The sequence below is a fragment of the Cucumis melo genome, chromosome 11, assembly GCF_025177605.1.
Source record: "Cucumis melo cultivar AY chromosome 11, USDA_Cmelo_AY_1.0, whole genome shotgun sequence".
NCBI classification, from domain to species: Eukaryota; Viridiplantae; Streptophyta; class Magnoliopsida; order Cucurbitales; family Cucurbitaceae; genus Cucumis; species Cucumis melo.
This window is the reverse complement of record NC_066867.1, coordinates 24,239,903-24,262,967: the sequence shown is the minus strand read 5'-3', so window position 1 is coordinate 24,262,967 and position 23,065 is coordinate 24,239,903. Positions and strand designations below refer to the sequence as shown.

At 32.4% G+C, this 23,065-nt stretch overlaps 2 protein-coding genes across 3 annotated transcripts; both read right to left on the bottom strand.

Annotated features, from left to right (window-relative positions):
• Nucleotides 1–5,509: 5,509 nt before the first annotated feature.
• Nucleotides 5,510–7,735, bottom strand: LOC103496308 (probable BOI-related E3 ubiquitin-protein ligase 2). Of its 2 annotated transcripts, none has more exons than XM_008458118.3 (2): nucleotides 6,216–7,735; nucleotides 5,510–6,108 (listed from the first exon to the last, which is right to left on the bottom strand). In XM_008458118.3, exons 1-2 carry the CDS (start codon nucleotides 6,624–6,626, stop codon nucleotides 5,539–5,541), a joined length of 981 nt encoding a protein of 326 aa, XP_008456340.2. In that variant the 5' UTR covers nucleotides 6,627–7,735; the 3' UTR covers nucleotides 5,510–5,538. The 2 variants fall into 2 exon arrangements, with proteins under 2 accessions (XP_008456340.2, XP_008456341.2); XM_008458119.3 differs by having other exon boundaries at nucleotides 5,510–6,105.
• A 3,296-nt stretch (nucleotides 7,736–11,031) lies between these two features.
• Nucleotides 11,032–15,959, bottom strand: LOC103496309 (conserved oligomeric Golgi complex subunit 5). The gene is made up of 3 exons (XM_051079637.1): nucleotides 14,725–15,959; nucleotides 13,443–13,912; nucleotides 11,032–12,493 (listed from the first exon to the last, which is right to left on the bottom strand). Exons 1-3 carry the CDS (start codon nucleotides 15,860–15,862, stop codon nucleotides 11,561–11,563), a joined length of 2,541 nt encoding a protein of 846 aa, XP_050935594.1. The 5' UTR covers nucleotides 15,863–15,959; the 3' UTR covers nucleotides 11,032–11,560.
• Between the last annotated feature and the right edge of the window lie 7,106 nt (nucleotides 15,960–23,065).

Genomic DNA, 23,065 nt, shown 5'->3' with positions numbered 1-23,065 from the left:
TATAAATCCAACCCTAAAAATCTTTATGATATACATTTAATCTTAAACTTGGGTAGAATATATCATATTGATACTTTTTTTATATATTATCATTAATAAAATTTGGTATGGAGGAGTATTAAGGTTCTCATTTTATCCCCTTCATTTAAAAAAGATAATAATGAAGGAAAAGGGGAAGAGGGGAATAGTTTTATTTATTATTTATTATATTTTTTTTGTAAGAAGAGATAAAATGAGAACCTCATTTTGGCCCTCAAAGATATTGATTTAATTTATAATTTATAATTTATATAAAGATGAGATGAGACATACACTTTCTAGAACCAAAATGGATAAACCTTATATTATATATATTAATTAGAATACCCTTTAATAACTCTCTTTATTTAATTTCCCACAACCTTAAGCTTAGAACTACAGTTATCATCATTGTTATTGTGAGCATATTTGTGGTTCATATATAACTTAGAAAAAATAATAAATTAAAGAAATATGAATGGAAAAGAAAAAAGTCATTGTGAATTATTCCATCAATGTGGTTTATCTCCTACATACATTTGAAATCCCAATAATATAAGATATAATTAAATAGTCATTAATGGGAGGGGAAATGATTATGGGGTGAGACTCCCATCACCCTCAATAATTATTCTCTTAAAAATATTATTATAACACTCAATATAATACTAATAATAATAAACAAACCCAGCTAAATTAAATTATTATATTGTAAAATTAATCTTTACTTCATTAAATTAAAGTAAATAAATATTTAATTATAGATATCAAAGTCAATGATTTTATAAATATTTTATGTATGTATTCAATGGTTGAGTGTCTACTTACATCATCATCAAATCCTTATTCCTATTTAACATTAATAAAAAGCTGTTCCTTTTAGATTTCAAGACTAATTAATGAGACCAAAGGAAAATAATAGTGGTGGAACCAACTCTATAAATATATATATATATATATATATATATATATATATATATATATATATATATATATATATGAATACTTCATAGTTCAACTTTCATATTAATTACTTTTTAGAGAAATAAAAAATCATCAACTTCGACTCTCTAACTTTATTTTTTTAAAAATAAGAGGCTGAAACTAATATTTGCATGAAATTAAAAAGATATTAAGGTCTAAATGGACCCGTTTATAGATTAGGGTTTTAATTGTTGTATTAGTGTGTGTGAGAGATGTAAATGGTACAATCCTACTCATAGTCTTAGCACTATAAATTGATATTTATTTTCTTTTCTTTTGTCCATTTATAGTTATATTGTTAAATTATACAAAATGGACAACATTTTCTTCCACAACTACACTACTTTTATTTATTTCTTGTCAACAAAGTTTTTAGCAATATTTGTATAAAATTCAACCTTCAAACAAATGTGTAAGCATCAATAATGAGAAAACGACTTTACATTTTATTTTTCTTGTCTATATGTTATTACTAAAGTTTGTGTCTGAATTTGATTGGAAAAACTTAGCCTTCACTTCAAGTACGTAACTAATTAACAAAATAGAGCAATCCAAAGGCAAAGAAAAGGGACACATTGCTTAACTTTTGCTAACTTATAATAATTAATTATATGATGAATTAATTAATGATATTTTATTTTAATAAAAAAAATGGAATCTTTTTCAACGACACAACACAAAAATATAGACATTCATTATTGAGTAAAATAGTTGTCATTTTCGACATAGCTTCATCTTCTAAACCTTTTTTTTTTTTTTTTTTTTTTTTTTTGCCTTTTTTATTATTAAAGAAAAAAGAAGAAGAAGAAGAAGAAGAGGAAGAAGAGGAATTTGAAGAGATGGATTGTCACACCCCAAAGCCTCAAAATCGGCCACATTTCAATGCCAAACAAAATAAATAAATGTCATTTTCTAATAAGTCACAAGCAATAATGTATAATGTACCCATTGTAAATTGGTTTAGATATATATGTTCAAATTATTTTTTTTTTAAATCTAAAATAAATTGAAATTTGTAATCTTTTCTTATTTTTTTTTATTTGAAAAAATTTTGGTGCTTGTTTACCCATTGTTTTTAAAATAAAATATATAAATTTTAGAAATTTGATAATTTTATTATTCAAGATCCCATTCAAACATCATTTTCAAGAGTTTTGAATCAAACATCAATTTGAGGTATGCAAGTTTATGTTTGTAAGATAAGTTAGATGTTTACGTAACCAACCAAGCATTGAAATCACTTTTTATTGAAGATGTGTTTTCAAAATAATGATAATGTTTTAAACAAGAAGGATTTAAAAGTACACAAACAAATTCACCTTGGGGGAATAAAATTGGCTAATGAAAAATTCAATGGAATATGATTCTAAATAAGGGGAGATATGCTTTTTAAAATGTAAGTGTATCTTTTTATTCTACCTAAACCTAACTCTGGTCACTTTCAACCATTAAAATTCATATTTTACCCAAAAATAAAAATAAGATTCTCCTTTTCTTTTTAATTTGTAAATTGCAATAATGTCATAAAAATGTTTTTATTCTTAATTATATAGTAAATTTGTTTTTTTATATACATCTTTAAAAATTAAATTTATAAAATCAAACTTTCTTAAATTTGTATCTTTAAATTTATCGTTTACCATTGTTTTTAATAACATATCAAAAAAATTAAAAACAAAAGAAATAATTTTTAATAATGTTTTTTTTTCAATGTGACTAAAATACAAATATACTTAAGATTAAACCATCGTAAAAACTTGAAAGTAAATAAACCTAAGTTTTAAAAATCAAGCTGAAGCTTAATGAAAAAAGTCTATTCTATTTTTAAATACCTTAATTTAGTTAAAAGACTTTATATATAACCCCACCCAAATAGGGAAAAAAATGGTTTTGAAAAGACTTGTTCAAAAGAAATTTTGAAATAAATGGTATGATTTTCAAACTTCATACATGTTTAACATGCATGAATCATACCTAAAATAATATTCATATTTGTTAGAGAAAAAGAAAAAAACAATGGAAGGAAGATCAAACTCTAAGCCTAACAAGAATCAAATCGAGTCAAATCTCAATTATTTTTTATTTTAACTAAAATCATGACAACAAATTCACCTGTGACCGATATAAATTTCAAACAATCAAAATTTAAAAAAAGAAGAAAAAATAATATCCATATCTCTTCTAGGATGAAGAGAACAAATTCATTGACCTGTCAAAAGGTCGCAATTAGATCCGAATCCCTTACAATTATACACCATATCATATATATACACACACATATGGTTAAAATAACAAATGATTTATTTAAGTAGTAAATAATATAATACAAAATCATAATCTGTGTCATATACTGATTAATATTCAATTTTCTTTTTTTTTTTGTTTTTAGAAAAAGAAAAGTAAAAGAAAGAAAATTGAGAAATTTATTTTTGATTAGGACAAAAAATCATTGTGGGCCCATAGAAAGAGGGAGAAAAAAATAAAATGATAAGAAAGAAATAAGAATGATAGTTATAAAAGGGACAAATGGTGGTGGTGACCCACCTAAAAAGACTTAAGATCCCTGTCCCTACCCTTTTAATATACAAACAAACCCCTTTTTATTTTATTTTATTTTATTTTGTTGACAAGTGAGACCAAAAATCTCTTAATTCTCCATCATCTCCTTATCATTTCATCTATCATCTATCATCTATCCATTTACATTTACATTTTCTTTTTCTTTATTATTTTATACATCCCAATTCCAACACTTTTCATTTATACCCTTTCTTTCTTTTCTTTTCTTTTCTTCTCTTTTCTTTTCTTTTCTTTTTACACAACTCTACATTTCCATTCCCCTCCTCTCTTAAAAATACAAAATAATAAAATTGACCCACCACACCTCCCTATCTACACTCACCAACCAATCTATTAACCTTTTTATTTTACTTTTTTTTTTTCTTTTTTCTTAACTTGGCTTGTTTGTTTGTTTGGGCAACAATTTTGGACTATGTTAAGCTAAGGTACATATTTATATATAAACATATTCTTGTTTTGGGGTGTTTTTGGCACGTATCATAAAATTCTCACACATCTAATTTTGTCCAACATTCTTCTCACTTTTATCTTTATTCAATTAACAACAATCCTATTATTCTCCATCTACTTCATATTTTCACACATTAGTACATTCTAACCCTATTACATTAATCTACCCAATTATTCTATATTTGACAAAATAAAAAACAAAAAACAGAATTTTATTTTTTTTTTAAAAAAAAGTAGTACACATATCAATGGTAGTGGAAATGGATGTAGTGTTTTTCACATATATATACCAATGCTTAAAGTGAAGGAGTGGATGTAAGTGAAGCAGATTAAGAGTATATAAGTATTTATAATAATAATAATAATAATAATAAAAATCTAAGTTGTTAATGATTAGCAGGGGCATGCAAGGAGCATATCCCTCCAATATAATTATCATGCGAGGCTCGCTTCAACCTCTTACCCAGGCTAACACATACATTGATTCAGGTCTCAACTTGATTAACTTTTTTCTCTCCTACTTGTTTTATTTATTTATTTATTTATTTATTCATAAGGAATGAGAAAAGGTTATTGTTTTAGCTTTTTTGTTTGGAACCAGAGTATCAAAGGAAAGAGAAACGTTGAATTGAAGGATAGATACCCTTTGAGAAACTTAAATAATAATAAATATAAATATATGTGGCTTTAAAAAAAACAAATATGTATGTGTGTATATATATATTTCATAATTTGGGAGGGGATAGGGAATAGGGAATAGGAAATTGGAAATTGGAAACCGTGTGGGTGAGTGTGTGTGTGTGTGCGCGAAAACCGAAAAGGGGGGGGGGGGGGGGGGGGGTAAGGTAAAAAGGTGGTTTTGTGTGTGGGCCCCAACATGAAGGAGCGATATTTGCGGGAGTCCAACGTGTCAGCTTTTAAACCTTCACCCTCCCCCACCCTCACTCTCTCTCTCTTTTTTGTTTTTTTCCATTACAGTAATGACCTGTGGGGAGTATCTGCGGTCCCCACCGTATCCTCCTCCCTCCACTATTCCTCTATTTTACGCACTCTCCTCCTTACAATACGCCACTTCCCCCTTCTTTTCACCTCCTTCCTTTCTTATTCCATCTCCTTTTTCTTCTTTCTTCTTTTTTCTTTTATATTTCTATACCAAAATTCTTTTATGTAACTAAAGTAACTTCTAGAAAAATGAAGGGAGTTGCTACAATTTTTCCCTTCTTACCCACTCCCTTCCACAGTCACCCATCATCATTATTCAACATTTCCCTAGTTAAACCAAACGGTTTATACAAAACTGCAAGTTATGGAGAGTCATTAATTAATACCAAAATAACTTTGGTATATGATTCCAACTATTTAATCCCAACCCAAATTGAAATTCGAATAATCAAAAAACTTGGTATCTATATATATATATATATATATATATATATATATATATATATATTGAATGAGAGAAAGAGGTTTGTGGTAATTGAATTGGGAAATGTAAGTGTATTAGTGTTAAGGGAGGATTACACGAACACTAGCATTGTTAGTAGAGTTACAAATAGGACAATTATGTAAAGAAGAAGCACAAACAGTACATAAACACAAATGTCTGCATGGCAATAACAACACACACGATTCTTCCTTTCCACATTTCTTACACCTTCTTTCTTCTTCTTCTCCTCCTCCTCCTCCATCTTCTTCTTCCTTCCTCTTCTTCTTCCTCATCCTCCTCTCATCATCTTCCTCCGTCCCACCACCACCGCCCTCACAACACGACTCTGCCACCTCCTCCTCCACCACCACCACCGTTGTCTTCTCCTGTAAAAGCAGTACTTCCTCCAAATTCCTCCTTAACGCATTTGCCGTCGCTTCATTCGTCTCTGCCACATCTCTCCATATTTGATTCTCCATACTCAAACAATTCACTCTCTCTTCCAATTCCCAATTTAATTTCCCCATCTTCTCAATCTCTTCCTCTTTACTCCTCAATATCCTCATCATCCCCAACTCTATTACCTCCATTATTCTCCTCGCTTCTCTCTTCCGTTTCTCCTCCACTTCCATTCTCACCTTCTCCATCTGCTAATTACAACCACACAAAAAAAAAAAAAAACCCCTAAAATTAAGTAAAATTGAAATTAATTTCATAAATATATACTCATCCACTTTAAAATTTAGCTATACCGTACATGTTGTGAAATCAATAGATCTAGATCCATTTGTTGTTGTTGAATCTGAATTGAGATATCTTCACCCAGAAAATATAAATTACAACCGCAATTCTTCTGGGAATTATTCTGAACTTGCGACGAAGGATAGGAAACGAATCGGTTAAGTGTATTAGAAGTAGAAGAATGGGGATGATGATGATGATGATGATGATGATGATGATCTCTTGGTCGCTTTCTGGGAATGGGGAGATTGTAGGTTATACCGCTATCGGACTTCATAACAACACCTGTGGAGGTGGGAAGCACCGGAGCCGCCTTCGGAAAGGAATGATCCATTGGTAAAGTAGAATTGTATGGGGGAAACAGAGCAGCGGTCTCCAGGGGTGTGGCGTTAGCATTGAAGGATGTTAATGGCGATCCGTATCCCATCACATAAAGAAACAAAAAACGAAAGGGAGAGAATGAATTGTTGTTGTTGGTGGTGTGGGAAATTGAAATTGAAAATGAAAAAAATGAAAAAAAAAATAATAATAATAATAAAAAAAAAAAAAGTTTGCATTCAGAAGAGAGAAATAATGTGAGGGTTAGTATTTATAGGTTAAAAGAGAAAAGAGGGGATGGGGGTCAATCCCGTAATATAGGGAAAGATAGGAGGACATTTCCGAGATTCAAGACCTTTTCCAAGGGAAGATTGGATTGGTTGTTTAATAAAAACATATATATGTGATTAGTGATTAGTGATTAGTGATTAGTGATTAGTTTGGGTTTAGGGGTTAATTAATAATAAGAAATAAGAAATAAGAAATAAGAAATAATAGAGGAGGAGGAGGAGGAGGAGGAGGAGGAGGAGGAGGAGGAGGAGGAGGAGGAGGAGGGAAGAGAGGAGAAAAGAGTGAGAATGTGGGTATATGACACGTGGAGGATTAAAGCAGATGACGCACGTAGGGAGACTGACGGGGTTTTTTTTTGGGTAGGGTGTAACCGACTTCTCACTTTCTTTCTCCTTTTTTTTTTTTTTTTTTTTTTTTTTTTTTATTTTTTTTTTAAAAAAAAAAACAAATGTATTTAATATAAATTTTTAAGAAAGATTTATTGCTGACGAAAGAGTAGATAAAGAGTAGGACATTTTCTTAACCAAACCCCCACAATTTAATGAAATTTCTAATTTATAATTTCCTTGTGATAATTTTGGTAATATAAATGGATATTTATAGGGTGTGAAGGTAGAGGTAGCTACCAACCACTTTCAATGATAAAAGGACGAAACACCAGAAATTAAATAAATAAGTGAATGTAAATTAAAAGCGCAAAGGGGGCATATTAATTACATATGACTGTCAGAGTTGGACCAATATCATTCACACAACATAATTATGAAACTTTATAAACACACAGAGATCTTTTTTTCTTTTTTAAATTGAGTTGAGAGTAGATAAAAAATTACTAAAAATGACCTATATAAATCTAACAAATACATGTAACCGTAATTCACGGTTCGTGTAACAAAGTCTAACCATTTTTTTAAATATTACAGATTTTTCTTCCATCTTTTTTTCTTTCTTGCTATTCGTCTTTCTTGTCTTCACCTGCGATTTCGTTTTCTTTTTTTTCTTCTTTTATGTGATTTCTTTTCATCATCTTTCTTATTTTTCAATTTTTTATTTATGCCGTTTAATCTTTCCATCATTTTTCTTCTTTTTCTCCCCGTTTTTTGCTTCGATTTCTTTCCATCGTCTTTCTACTTTTCCTCTTCTTTTTTTCTCTTCTTTTTTCCGCTGCGATTTCTTTCCATCGTTTTTCTTCTTTTTTTAGGTGTTTACATTTGAGTAACCAAATCTAAACAACTGTATATAATATCGAGCCAAATGTAAAGAATGTTGTAAAAAAAAAATAATAAAAAACTGTGTATAAAGAATCTTAAAAAAAATCATTTATAGGCAAATGTAAACGATCGTTTAAAAAAAATAAAAGATCGTGTATAAAAAATCTTGAAAAATCTTGAAAAAAAATCATTTGAAGTAGTAAATATAAACAATCGTGTTAAAAAAGTAAATGATCGTGTAAATAAATCTAAACGATCATGTAAAGAAATTCAAACGATTGATTTAGATCTCCAAATCTAAACGATCGACTATAAATTATAGTCATATCTAAATGATCGCGTACACGTTGACTATATCTAAACGATCGCGTTTAAATTGTAGTCATATCTAAACGATCACCTATCAAACAATAACCAAATCTAAACGATCTCAAATATATTACGCGCGCCTTCTGAGAATTTTTGATAGTGGACCTGTAGGTTTTTTCCGTTTTTGAAATTTTTCTATAGGTGTAAATATTTTCTCTATTTTTGAAGAGGGCAAATTTTTAGTCTCAAAACTTTAATAGCAATAATCTATTTTTTCTTTTCTTTTGCTTTCTAATATTGTTATTGCTTTCTCTTGCATCTTCCATATAGATAGTGCTTTTGTTAAACCACACAGGAAACTAATATATGTAAAGAAAAAGAAAAAGGAAAATCATAAAAAAGTAATTTCAATTCAACCCAAAAATAAAATAAATAATAAAATAATAAAATAAACTAAAGTAGGGAAAAGGAGAAAGAGGGTGGTGGATGCTAGTATTATTAGCATCATAGCTCATCCTTTTACTTTATATGAAAGGACACCTTAGATTGTTGTCTCCAACTTAAATCAATAGTAAATCCTCCAAACATGTGCCACAAACCTTTCTTTTCTTCTTTTTCTTTTAAGGTTTGTTTACAATAACATCATATTGTTCATTTTAGATTTGAACCGAAGGATTGGAAAAATGATTTACAACTATTTTGTGTTTCATTAGTGTGACTTTATATGAACACTTTTTAGATGTCCCTTTACTAAGTTATTTGCATCTTTATTAATTTCCTTGATGATGTGGTTGCTTTTAACTCTTTTTTTTTTTCTTTCCTTTGTAACTTTATTTTTTTTCAAGTGGTGTTGGCTTAATATTCCACATGTGATCTCCATAGTCCACTCTCTTTTAACCCTCACATTTTAAGATTCCCCATACCACACTCTTTCTATTTCAAATCTCTATCTTTGAGTTTTTTTTTTAGGGAATCTCATTCATCTCACCTACACCCCATATAGAAAAAGTTTGAAGGGAAAAAAATCCTTTTAAGTTTGTCTTGAGTTCACCTATCTCTTTCGACGATATTGAAGAAAGAGACAGACCTTAGAGGGAGAGAAAATAAAAGGAGAGCTTGTTATTTAATGAATAAGGTTCCCAAATGTGAAGCAACAAAGAAAATAGAGATATAGATCAATATCATTCACTCTTTTTCCACTCACAAACAGATGGTTTGTTGAGGCATCATTATAAGGACTAATACATTGCTTATAGATGAGGATGCTTTAACTCTAAAGTAATAATTTATGCCTTTCATCAAATCAAAGCCTATGTTGGAAAGAGTGAAAGAGAAGTAGAACAAAGTGATAAAATAAATAAATTAAATACTGTACACTGATTTTTTTGGGGTGGGTTGGTCCGTCGAGTAGTAATAGGGTACCCTACCAAAAAGCTAAAAGGGGTCAGAGTTCAGGCTGCCTAATTTTCACCCTAAGCAATCAATGCTTTGGTTTCTTTTTGGATCCAAATAAAAATGGAGAGATGGGAAAGTTTTTTTCCATAAGCTTGGGTTTGGTTTTTAATGTTGTTTCAAAATATTTAATGGGCTGGGTGGCAGTGGCATGGCAGTGATGAAAGTTTGGGAATTGCATGTGGAAATAAGGATTTTGAGTGGTGGTGTGGGGACAAGTCTTTTCACATTGAATGAAGGATATGGGGTGAATACATATAGGAGATAATTTTGATTTTGATTCCAAAATCCCAAGTAGTGGAAAATGGAAGGTGGTTTTTGATTTTTTGTGTGTCATCTTTCTTTTCCCAATGCGTGTGAGTGTGGGTGTCTGTGTCAGTTTTTCTTCTTTATTTCTTTCTTTTTTTTTTCTTTTTTTAAATTATAAAGAGTGAATTGTACATTTCGGTTGTTTCTTTGGAGCCCAGCCAGTACCAAGCCAGGCCACCATCAATGTCCTTCTCCTTCTGCTTCAACACAATTTCATAACTGCTCCATTATTGATTTTAGTTGTGTTATCAGCTCAATTTTGTGTGAGGATGGCAGAAACAAATGGGGGAATGGGGATAACTATATGACATCAATTATTGAGGATTTTAAAGATCTTTGAAAAAAGAAATAGGATGAAGGATTGAGTCGTACCTCGCCACCAGGTTATGCTGTTGCCCACAAGCTAGCTAGCTTCTCGTATAAGGAGGTGAGTCACTGTCGAGTCCGCTTTTGACAATCATCATCGTAAGGATGCTCCTATGTTACTCTATACTTGGAAGAAGAAAGAAACTATGATTGTTATTGTATAGATTTGTTTACTTTGTAAAATGTGATTCATGTTTATACACAACCATTTCACTGAATAGTAGAGTAGAGAACATAACATCACAATGAAAAAAGAGTTTAAACAATTTCTTCAATGGCATCCTGTTCCTTAAAATTTCAATAATTGGTACCTGAGCTACATAATAAAACATGATGAGATCTAAATTATTAGATGTGGAAGTAAATATTTCTAAAATTGCATAATTGATATAGTTTGGTTATAAAAGGAAAGGCACTGATGTGTTCTATTGTTTTCCTTGCACATATCCCAGCAGATGCAGTGCAATCACTACTCCCTACTATAGGGGAAAGCAAATAATTAAAGCCAATGGCCCATTTACATTATTATTTGCACTTAGGAGACGCCTGAAACAATCATTCATCAGTCAACCATCGTACTGTAAAGCCTATCAAAATCAATAATTCATCCTCATCATCCACAAAAATGTTTACACCATGATCCTATGACTATTAGAAACCCCCCCACCCAACAACACTCATAATGTATTGCAGAGGAAACAGTCCTCTACTATTATTTGGTAAATGGCTAAAGAAATGAACAAAAGAATAGAAAATCAACACGTAAATTGGTTTTTTAAAAAAAGTATAGCTAACTGGCTTAGCCTAACTGACAAGTCGAATACTTCAAAGTTGATCTGATCATCCAGTGACCTTGGAAGCCTCAGCAAAACAAACAAAATTCAGTCTTGCATTTATGAGGAAAATGGAACTCGAGGATGGTATCTTTGCTACTTCATGCAGTTCTAAGGCAAGTGAATAATTGAGTGAATGGCTCGGTACCTAAACTTCATGTTGGGATCGATTGTGCTTCGTATCCCTGCCTATTATCATCCAGTAATCAACAATGAAACACGGTCCAGACTGACATTTTTTATAAAATAACAGTTGTAGACATGGAAGCATGTTATGTTGCGGGGGAGTTTTGTGTCAATGATGATCCTACTTGAAGCATAAGAGGGTATACTGCAGTAAATTCCTTGTCTCCTCTGGCCCGTACCCTAGTGGCGTAATCATCTAGAGTTGCTTTGACACCTTTCCAAACTTGATCCTCACCTTGAGAGTCCAACCACAATGAGTACTGCTGAGGAGTAAGTTTGTTCCTCTGCATCGGTGACTGCAGTTCCTCAGGACCCCGAGAATATAGATGATGAAGTATGACACTTGCTGGCAGATCGTGCAGTAGTGGAGATGCCTCCAGTTGAGAAGTTTCAAGAAATATAAGTGGACGAAATGCTCGAAGAGCTCGATAAGGTGCACCAAGTTGTTCTACAGGGAACAAGTTTTGACCCACGGCTAGCTCCAGTTCAGCCATGTCCCTAGCCATACGTAGTTTTCCTGATTCAGAAAGAGGTCTGACGAGAGAAGCATGCCTGATAAAGAAAATTAGCACTCTTGATGCCATGCTTCTAACAAGCTGAGTGCAAATGTTTTCCGTTCCAGAGATGGCTGCATTTTTGGATGAAGGCAACAGCCTTGATAAGAACTCACTGCGGAAGTGAAGAATGTACTTTTGCAGTTCCTCCATGTAAGGTGATGCATTATTGTCCATTGCGGCATTCAAACCCAGTGCACCAAAGTTCTGGTCATGAATTTGCAGTATACATGACTCGAGACTGTCGAGCATGGCTTGGAATAGCGATGTCACAGAATCACAGGCAACCCCGTATATTGAACCTAATGAGGGAGACAGAACATCAGAAGCAATGATGGGTAGCCCAGTTATCATAGATGATACTCGAGTATGAATTTCTTGCAGATGCTGGCATAATGTGAAATTCTTAATTTGGGCTTGAGTTGCTGGACCATTTACTTGGCGAGCTTCAGGACCGGTAGATATCTGCCATCAAATTTCAATAATATGATAAGCCACAAATCGGAGTAAATATTCAAATATTGAAATATATTCCACCAACATTGAGAATTATAATCCAAACATAAATTTTTCTGATCTAAACTTGGGTTTAAACAAAAATCACTAGAAAAGAACGATCCTTCCCATAACACAAAAACTTTCCCCTCTTATGAAAATCAATGAATCATTTCATTTTCACAAGCCAGTACTGAAGGGTGTAAGACGGTTATTCACCAAGAACGGAACCAAGTGACAGTTTAAGAGCCTAACCTACATCAGTCCAAAAGTCTGAGATTGTAAAGATTGGTGAAGCAAAGCAGTTCCACATTAGGAAGAAAATTTGTTCATTTCTGAATAACAAAACCAAGTGACAGACTGACAATTTAAGAGCTTCACCTACATCATCCCAACAATCTGCGATTGTATGGATTGGTGAAGCAAAGCAGGGCCACACTAGAAAGAAGATTTGTCGAGTCCTATATGTAAATAATCCTGAATTACATGTTTCCAAGGTCGCATGGGATCTTTTTAGATGGACAATACTTTATAATGATAGGAAACAAGATAGAATATATTATATATCAAGGCTTGTAGATGGACAATACTTTATTTTCATAGGAAACAAGATGGAATATATAATATACCAAGGCTTGTAGATGGACAATACTTTTGCTACTGTACTACAAATGGCTTAGTAGTAATCTTGCATGGAAAAACAGTATGGGAATCAGAATATCTTTACCGGAAGTTTTTAGAGGCACAAACATTGAACGGATAGGCTCCCACGCAAACGCCAAGACTAAATTTGGGGCACTATGACTACCTCCATTTTTATAACATGGAAAAACAGTATAAACATACAACTTAGGATAATATACCCTTCCCTATGATAGTAGTGGTTAGAATATACCAATTTCATCAGAAAACAAATTACCTGACATTCAGCTCTTTCAGCCAGTAAGAGCAGAGCCTTGCCAACTTGACGCAGCACAAGTAGAGTTAAGCGCCCATCCATCTGAACAGATTCAATCTCTTCCTGAATACATGATATGATTTTTGAGATCTGTTCTTTCGAGGGAACACTACCACGACTTGAGACTGGAAATATAGAGCTAACAAGATCAGAAAGGCGACTCAAGCAAAAACCAAGGAAAGCTGTCTGGAATATTTCAATGGCTGCAACCATCTGATCTTTTCCTGTTGAACTTATTGCTGGCAGAACCCCTTTGACGTCAGTATCACGTGAAATTCTTTCAAGAAGATTCTCTATCATTGAAAACAGTTTTGGATACCCCATTGTGAATATTTCTTTCACAAAGCTTGATGCAGTAAAAGCTGACTTCATTTGGCTAGCAAAAGCCTTCACAAGAGCCTCCCATACTCGATCTGTTAACATGGAATCACCTTCCTAAACAACGCAAAGGTTATATGAGAAACTGGTCGCAAACAGGAGAAAGTTTAAGATAACTATACAACTTATGGGTGTAAAATTGAGCAGAACAAGGACTAATGTGGATTGCAAAAGATTTTGTTTCAAATTCTGTGAGTAAAAGACTTTGACAAGGTAAGTATCTCCTCTTTAGTAATTTGCAGTGTACAAACTATGATTTGACTAACAATTTGCAATAAAATCTCACAACTTTCAACATGATGCAAACAAATCTCTATTTTTTCAGTTACCAAAATCTACGTAAAAGAAGAGAACTATCAAATGAGGTGGAAAGAAATGACGACAACTTGGATATACTTCAAAGCAAGTAGGGAAAAGTTTTTGGACTGAAATCTACTCGAAATCTTAATTTCATCTTTATTCCCACTGTCAACTAGTAGAAAAAGCTTTGAGATGACCAACTAATGAATCACTTATTTTTTCTAAGTTTAACAGTAAATTGCATTTTATGCTCAAATTTAACAACAGAGAAATTCAGCAGCCACTATACTATATCTTTCACTTCTAGATTATATTCAACAAATGTCACCAAGTGATCACAGATTTCAAATGCACCCAGTTTCTCTGTTTCATATACTACATTGGTCATTTAGAGACGGATATCAATCTACCAAAATGTTTAACTAATTGTAACCGAGACCCAGGTAACGAAAGGCGTTGTCTAGATTAAAATCAGTACCTAAATCTTAGGCTTATCGCTCGATAGTCTTATATGAAAAAAGAATAGTTTCTTTATCTACATAACAGAACAGATTTTGAGTATCACTTGCCTGGATAACTTCGTCAAGCAGCAAAACATGAGTAAAAGGGTCGCGTTTCTTCGATAAGACCCTCTGCAAGTGCCAAACAGCAATAACAATTGAATGCAACTGATCCAAACAGGTTCCTAACCTCTGCCAGAGCGCCTCCCTTGCCTTAGCACCTCCACCAATCTGTGGCGTCCCACTTCCCCTTATTCCTCCCGGACCAAATCCACTTCCGGCCGACCCCGAAATTGACTTCATATCCAATGCCACACTTACGCTTTTCACCCCCATACCCTTATACTTGGTCATCAATTGCTCAATGGTCGCCTTCAATTCACCAAGATTGTAAAACACCTGCAAACCAGTCCCCACCTCAGCTTGATTCAGACTCTCCATTCCTCTCTCCAAAACCTTCATAGCCTCAATTCTCAATTTTTCCCCAATTTCTTTAACCCATTTCAACTCCTCGTCAACGACATCGATGCCCGCAAGGTCAAACTCATTACAAAGGCTCAATATCTCGCAATGCAGCTGGGCAGCCTTAGAAAGATCCAGCTTCTCCGGGTCATCAGCAGATGCAGAAGCAAGGTCCCTAAGCTTCTTCGAAAGACGAAGGGCACGGATCGTATGCTGAAGGAGCTCGGTAGTTTGATGAAGATTGGAGAACTGAACGGTCTTGGTAAAAACGACATTTCTGGGTTCAGAAAGCTCGGATCGGACATGACGAACGGTGGATTGGAGGGAGGAGACACCGGATCGAACAGTGGAGAGGGCATTCTCAGCGTGCTTGAGAGATGAGAGTTGAGAGAGTAGATCATTGTGGCGGGAGAGAACCTCATTGCGAAGCTGTGATTCAAGGAGACGGATGGCCTTCTGAAGCTTCTCGGCAGTGGAGGCGGGGGAGCCGGAGGAAAGAGCAGCGGAGGAGAAGGAAGTGGAGGAGAAAGAAGGAGAAAGAAAAGCGGAGAAAACAGGGTCGGAAGCAAAGGAATCGAGAGGAGATGTGGTAGTGGTAGTAGTAGTGGTGGTGTTAACGGAGTGAGGGGAATTGAAAGAAGAAAATCGGTGAATAGGGGAGGAGGCAGCGGCCGGATTGGAAGAGAGCGGAGATCGCTGAGACTGGAACGGTGACGGTGACGCTGCGGCTGGAGACGCCATATCGGTGGAAGACGGGATTTTTCAGTCGTCAGACGGGAAGTTCCCTTTTTTCGTTTTCTTGAATTTGGAGCATTATAAATCAAAAGAAAAATTCAAAGAAAAGAACTTGCTTACCATTTTTTCATCTATATTTTTCACAAATGTCTTTTATCCTTGATTATTTTGATCAATAAGATTTAGCTAATTTTATCAACAAATTTAAATTTATCGTTAATTTAAAATAATATATAAACGTGACATTATTTTTAATTTAAAGGATCTTTTCAAAAATATAAAAAAGCGACAAAAAAAAAATTATAACAATTCCAAAAACGGAAAAAGTTAGGAGGTCCACGGTGTAAAATACCAAAAATGTCCTTTCAACCACGCCGTCAATATCGCTAGCCGTTTACATATGGCTACAACGCGATCGTTTACATATAGCTACAATTTATACCATATGACTACACTTAACCTTTTTAATTCCATGGTTTAATTTTGTTACATGATCGTCAACCTAAATCTAAATGATTTTTTTTTTAATTTGGTACACGATTTTTTTTAATTATTTTGCTACACGATCTTTTAGATTCCTTTACACGATCGTTTACTTTTTTTTACATGATCGTTTACTTTTTTTACACGATCAAATGAATTTTTTTCAAGATTTTTTATACACACGATCATTTACTTTTTTAAACAATCACTTACGTTTGGCTACTCCAATCTAAATGATTTTTTTTTCAAGATTCTTTATGCACGATCTTCTATTTTTTTACACAATCGTTTCCTTTTTTTTACAGCATCGTTTACATTTGGCTACTCCAATCTAAATGATTTTTTTTCAAGATTCTTTATACATAATCTTTTAGATTTTGCTATTTTTTTGTAACACAGTCTTATACACATTAGATTTTGTTATTTTTTTTGTACACAGTCTTATACAAAGTCGATTAGATTTGGTTAGAAAGACGATGGAAAGAAAACGAAGTGAAAAAAAAGGAGGAAAAGAAGAACAATGATAGAAAGATTAAACGACGTAAATAAAGAATTGAAAAATAAAAAAGATGATGGAAAGAAATCATAGAAAAGAAAAAGATGAAAGACGAAAGACGAAAGACGAAATCGTAGGAGAAGAACAAAGAAGACAAAATAAAGGAGGAAGACTAATCACAAGGAAGAAAGAAAGATGGAAGGGCAAATCTGGAACATTTAAAAAAGGGCTAACTTTATGGGCTTTGTTACTTGGGCCGTAAATAATTTGGTGTTTTGTTATATTTACAATAATTTCCCTTAATTTAAAATAATATATATAAACGAAAATTGTTATACTTTTTACTATAAATATTTTGAAAGACATTTATTATTTATATTAAATTTTATATATTTATATTATTAATTATTTAATATTTTTTTCATTTAATTTAGTTGTAGTCATTGAAGGAACAAAAACATCAGAGAAACATGCAACAGCGGAAGACTAGGATCATGCTTTACTCTATATGCATCTAAACGATTTAGATATTAACATGCTGCAACTAAACGACAGACCTAAACGAAGAATAGAGAAGGTAAATGATGAGCTTACCTTTGTAGTTCTTAACTTTTTTTTCGTTCCAAAACTTCTTCTTGTCTGAAGATCACGAGCAAAGAACAACCACTATGTTGACCTACTAATCTCAGGACTAAGAACCGAGTTGTGGGACTCGTTATTATGAAGGAGAACTTAGAGAAGTGGATGGAGGAAGGTGTATCATTTAGAGATTTTCATGAAATTTTTGTCATCTTCTTCTCATTCTGTAAATGGAAGTTTATAACGAAAATTACATGCAATTTACTTTGTGAAATCTCAACACCTAATTAATCTATTAACTATTAATGGAATTAGTGACTTATAATTGCATTATAAACTGCCACATTTCCCACTAACATTTAGTAATAAATATATTAGTCAAAGGACAATTTGGTCATTTGACCAATTAAGTCAAAGTCAAACTCCCGAGTATGAATCCGCATTCATTTTTCTAAAATTCAAATCATATTTGAATATAAATTCGGTCAAAGTTTTGTTTTTCAAAGTCAAAAGTCAACATGTTGACTTTTACAACTTTGACTGTTTCAAAATGAATCCATATTTATATTTAAATCATATTTAAACATAAAACTTAAAATTTATCTTTACAGACTTATATCATATATACTTGTCAGTTTCTCTCTCTTTACCTAATTCGAACAATTCGAGTTATTCCAACATATTGTTCTAAGTTGAATCCATATGAGCTAGTAGGGGAACCTAATGGACCTATAGATCATGGGCTCCAACGATTCGAAATTAACTGGCTAAATTCTTTTAGACCAAGCTTAGTCAACATTCGTTAACTAATGAGTCATTCCACTAAAGACTCGTAGTTGCACTCCCCTCACTATAGATATATTTCTGTCCACCTGATATAACCATGATGGGTAAGGTGAACCTTCACAGGTTGTTCATAATCTTGGTTGGGTCAAAATACCATTTTACCCTCGAGATTACATCTTGCTCCTTAAGACCAATTGATCCACTATTGAACAATTGGTTTAAGGTCCAACCTATAAACTTGAATCCTTCTCGGGCCAAAGAGAAGGTGGGGCCCCTTGCTCAAGACTTGGATTCAGTCTTTAAGGGAACAATCTATTCTACTATCCCAAAAATGGGTAGGAGTGAATTCTGTTTTGTACCCTATGTCCCTAGCTATTCATTCGGTCTTATCCCTGAAATGAGAGGCTTATTGGGCCAGCGACGATGAGCTGCCCTCACTTATGCAAATCTAAGGATATTACCGAATGAACAGAAGTTCATATTTAGCTCAGGATTAAGATCAAGTTACCTAGGTAATCATAATTGAAATAGTCAGTTTATATAGTTTACGACTTTATAACTAAAAGTGACTATTTCGTGGTTCCAGTCTTATGCAAACCATTTACATAGGATGTCTCCACTTCCATGTCTTCACATGAACGATTTAGGATTACATCATTTGTACTAACTACGGAGCGGGCCGCATCCATAGTGTTTTTCCAGAATAAGGCGTCCAACCTTATTCATACACTATAGACTATTTGGGCTATTAACTTGAACTTAATCCATGTTTATGTCTATACATAAAGTTCAAGTGTATTGACAAACTCAGTAAAATAGTCTCGGGACCTTAATTTATTGGTTTTAAGATTATAACATTCAATAACAAATTTATTGAATCAAATAACAAAATACGAGTTTTAGGACATAAATTCCAACAGTCATTTACTTGTGATCATATATAAATATAATATATACTCAATACAATTATGACAATATTTTCATTCAACTCTCTCTTCGTCTATATGTTTTTCTTCCACCAATTAATGTCTTATTTTTCTTTCATTCATCTCCTGTGAAGTATATTACATCTTCAATATTTCAACTGATCTCTCTCTCTCTGTCGATTCTTTCTTATTCCGGTCAAACCTTTCATTCCTTTGTCATTCAGAGTTCCACAATAATGCTGATTTTTTTTATCAAACACACATTGAAATGTATTTTTTTAAATGATTATTACAATGACTTTCTAGGTATTTCAATTTTTCTTCTTCTTACATTAGTAAACATTATGCTCGTTGATTTTGAGAGCATATTTTGAATTTATAACGATTATATTACATCCAATTTGCAATATTTATATATTGAAAGTTCATTTCAAATTTTTTTATAGTATATCAAATTGTTTTCAGTTTACATATCAGGGTATATTGTCGATAATATTTATAATGATATATATAATTATTTTCTTTTTTATCATGTATGACCGATATTGCAGTATATTATGATGGTTTTTTCAACGATTTAGACAACTATATTAGTTACAATATGAACATATATTTTTTCGAGAGTTACACAATAGTCTTCTATTCAAATTAGGTAGTTTTGTTGATATGAATAATCGTATATATACTTCTACTTAGGTCTTATAGAATGTCTAAAGAAAGATTTGCCTATTACCAATAATAGCGATGTTAAAAGAGTTTACCACATAATAACATCAAATATGTAGTAGCACATTGCTCTAATTGTTCATTCTGTTGGCTGTTTGGCTATTACTTTGGATTATAGAGCTTCCAATTCAATGCCAACAGGTATCTACGCAGATGAGAGTTGGTTTTTTTTTTTTTTTAAATATTGGTATATCAAAGATTTCTTCCACTTTTGAAGTAAAAAGCATGACATGTTTTCAAAGAAGGTTTTGTTGAAATAATCCTTGCAAGCCATTGTCATTAGAGATAATTTTTAATATCGTACTATTAAATCAAAAAAGCAAGTTTTGACTTTGTAGTGCGTATTTGAAGAATTTTTATGTTGTTTCATGTTGTTTCCATGGTGACAGATATTTACGGGTTGTTACTAGGTTTGATGGTCAACATTAGAGATGTCCATTTAAGTTGAAACTTGCCCTAAACTACGAATGAGGGAGGGAGTGAGGATTATTTTTTTCCTATTGGCATTTTGGGGCTGGGGATGAGGAATACATTCCCTTAACCCAACCCCGACCCCAGCCTCACCTCGATCCCCCGCCCCATACCAAAAGAAAAAAGATATGTGTATGTATGTATATGTATAGTGTATACATGTATATACATACATATATATAGATACGTGCACGCACGCACGCACACACACAGAGAGAAACTTTTTCCTGTGTGAAACTTTTTCCTCTCCTTTATACCTTCACTTTAAGTTTTGTTTTCCAAATCTCCTTTCGATTTAGTGGTAAATTAATTTTTTATTTTATCTTTTCTTTTTAAACAAATTCATATGGACTCTCTTCCACTACTTTATTTGTAATAATGTATACTGTTTTCTTTTAAGATGCGAAAAGTTGAATTAAAAAAATAAAGTAAGAAGAATGTGAAAAGTTTGAAGGTTTTTCATTTACATTTTCGAAATTAATTAAAACTAAATATCTTACATTAATTCTAATTAACAATATAAATTTAAAGAGTTGAAATCTCAATGAAATCTCAAAAGTTTTTGTAACACTTTTTTAACTTTCACTACTACATAAAATGCTCATTTGATTTTTTTTCTAATAACATTATTGGGTATCTTCTTCAAATCTTCTATATTTGAAAGTCTATTGATTTGAAAAATGTCAACATATGAATCCTATTGTTTGATTAAAGATTTGAAGCCTTTTAACAAATGGAGAATTAAAGTGACAGTTCTTCGAAAAATAAACGTCCAATCTTTCGGTCAAGAAAAAATCTATCAATTTTGAAACTCATTTTGGTTGATGAAGAGGTTTGTTTTAAAGTTGTTTTTCTTCTTTAATTATAATTTTTTAATTCAATCATTGTTTTCACAATTAATTAAAAAATTAATATTATAATTTTTTCCCAACTTTTCTCTCTTTCATCATAAGGAAGGTAAATATTAAAATGATATTTTGTTAATTTATGCTTTCAATTTTGGCTAGAGCAAAATGGAGAAGGGTTTAAGATAAAGAAGTGATCGATTATGACAAATTATGAACAGTTCAATGGGAGAAAGTTTGGTGGTTAATATTGTCTTATGTGTGTTTCTTTCATGTTCATAAAAATTATATATGTTCTAATAATATGAGATCATACAATATGAGATTCTACTATATTTGAATATACAAGTTCAGACTATGCTATTTATACAAATTTAACTTTTTTATATGATAAAATAAAACAACAAATTTTACGTGCAATGCAAATGTTACTAACAAGTAATAATAAAAGTGGGGAATATTTTCCCTGCGGAATCCCCTTGGGGAATCCCTGCCCCATTCCCCATAGAAAAATTCGTGGAGATGAAAAATGGGATAGGAGGGTGGGGACAAGGACAGAGATTGGCATCTCTCCATCTATGCCCCGCCCCATGGATATCTCCAAGTGAACATACATGTTCTGTAAATTTTTTTTTAACAGATCACAGACAAGCTACTTTTTCTGTTATCAATGACCTAATAAAGATGAAAATAAGTATAGCTAGGTAAGAGTTGAGCACTCCTAAAGATATAGTCCATTATATTTGTTCTGAGCATGGTTTGAACACTAGTTACCAAAAAGCTTAGCGTACATATGAAGTTGCATTAGATGAAGTAAGAGGATCTCCTAAGAACTCATACAAGATGTTACCAACATTTGTGTACATGTTGAATTTGAACGACTCGGGTATATTCGTAATATATACCCTTATATAAACAATATATATCTATGATGTAACGTGTTATACATTATTCGTTGTATCAATATATCCAATTTTCATATCCATAGGTTCTATTATTGAATACAAGGTTAATGGTGAAGGTAGGTTCCTCTATTTCTTTATGGCATTATCTGCTTCAATCATTTCATTGTCGTCTAGTTATCTATATTGATGGTACAAGTTCTAAAAAATAAGTATGGTGGTACTCTTTTAACTATTTCCACACTTGATGCTATTGATCATATTTTTCTTTAAGTTTTTGGCATTGTTGATTCTGAGAATGATTCTTCATGGACGTAGTTTTGCAACCAATTGAATGAAATAATAGGTGGAAGGAATTGTTGGGTTTTATCTTCTAAAATGCGTAAATAGTAAATGTAATTCATTGACCGCTATTAATAAAGTGTTATTATAATTTCAACACAACGTTATTGATTATATTATTAGTTTTGTCTTAATAACCTAAATCCAATAAACTAACATCCTAAGTTGTTTGATGAGTCTTGAACAATATGTAGAGACATACATGGATCAATATTTGATATAGTCTATAGTATAGGGATAATGTTGGGTACCTTGTCCTAATAACACTATGAATATGACCCACTTTGTATTTGATACATACGCAATGATCCAATACGTTCGCTTAGGTGACATGCGAGTAAGGGTATCCTATGCAATGAGTTTGCATAAGATCAGACCATGAAATAGTTAACTACAAGATGTAACTCTTGTTCGCGAAGGATTGCTCTTTGATTTGTACGGGTGAGAGAGGTCAGATTACTAACTAAATATGCTTATCATTTTGGAGACAAGGTCGAGTAGGGATCTATAACCCAAGATCATTAGTATTTAAGGACCAAAAGTAATCCGTGGGTAAAACAATAATTTGACCTATCTGGTGTTATGAATACTTATGAATGACTAACTTACTGTTATTGGTCTATATTCGTGGACGCAGAAATATATTTATAGTG

Bases quoted from the DNA above. Each gene is read 5' to 3' on its own strand.
- LOC103496308 (XM_008458118.3), bottom strand. From the start codon at position 6,626: ATGGGATACGGATCGCCATTAACATCCTTCAATGCTAACGCCACACCC. The intron at 6,109-6,215 runs GTACGGTATAGC...GGTTGTAATTAG, and splicing joins ATCTATTGATTTCACAACAT to CAGATGGAGAAGGTGAGAAT.
- LOC103496309 (XM_051079637.1), bottom strand. From the start codon at position 15,862: ATGGCGTCTCCAGCCGCAGCGTCACCGTCACCGTTCCAGTCTCAGCGA. The intron at 13,913-14,724 runs GTGATACTCAAA...TTGTTTAGGAAG, and splicing joins TGACGAAGTTATCCAGGCAA to GTGATTCCATGTTAACAGAT. The intron at 12,494-13,442 runs GTAATTTGTTTT...ATTTGATGGCAG, and splicing joins CTGAAAGAGCTGAATGTCAG to ATATCTACCGGTCCTGAAGC.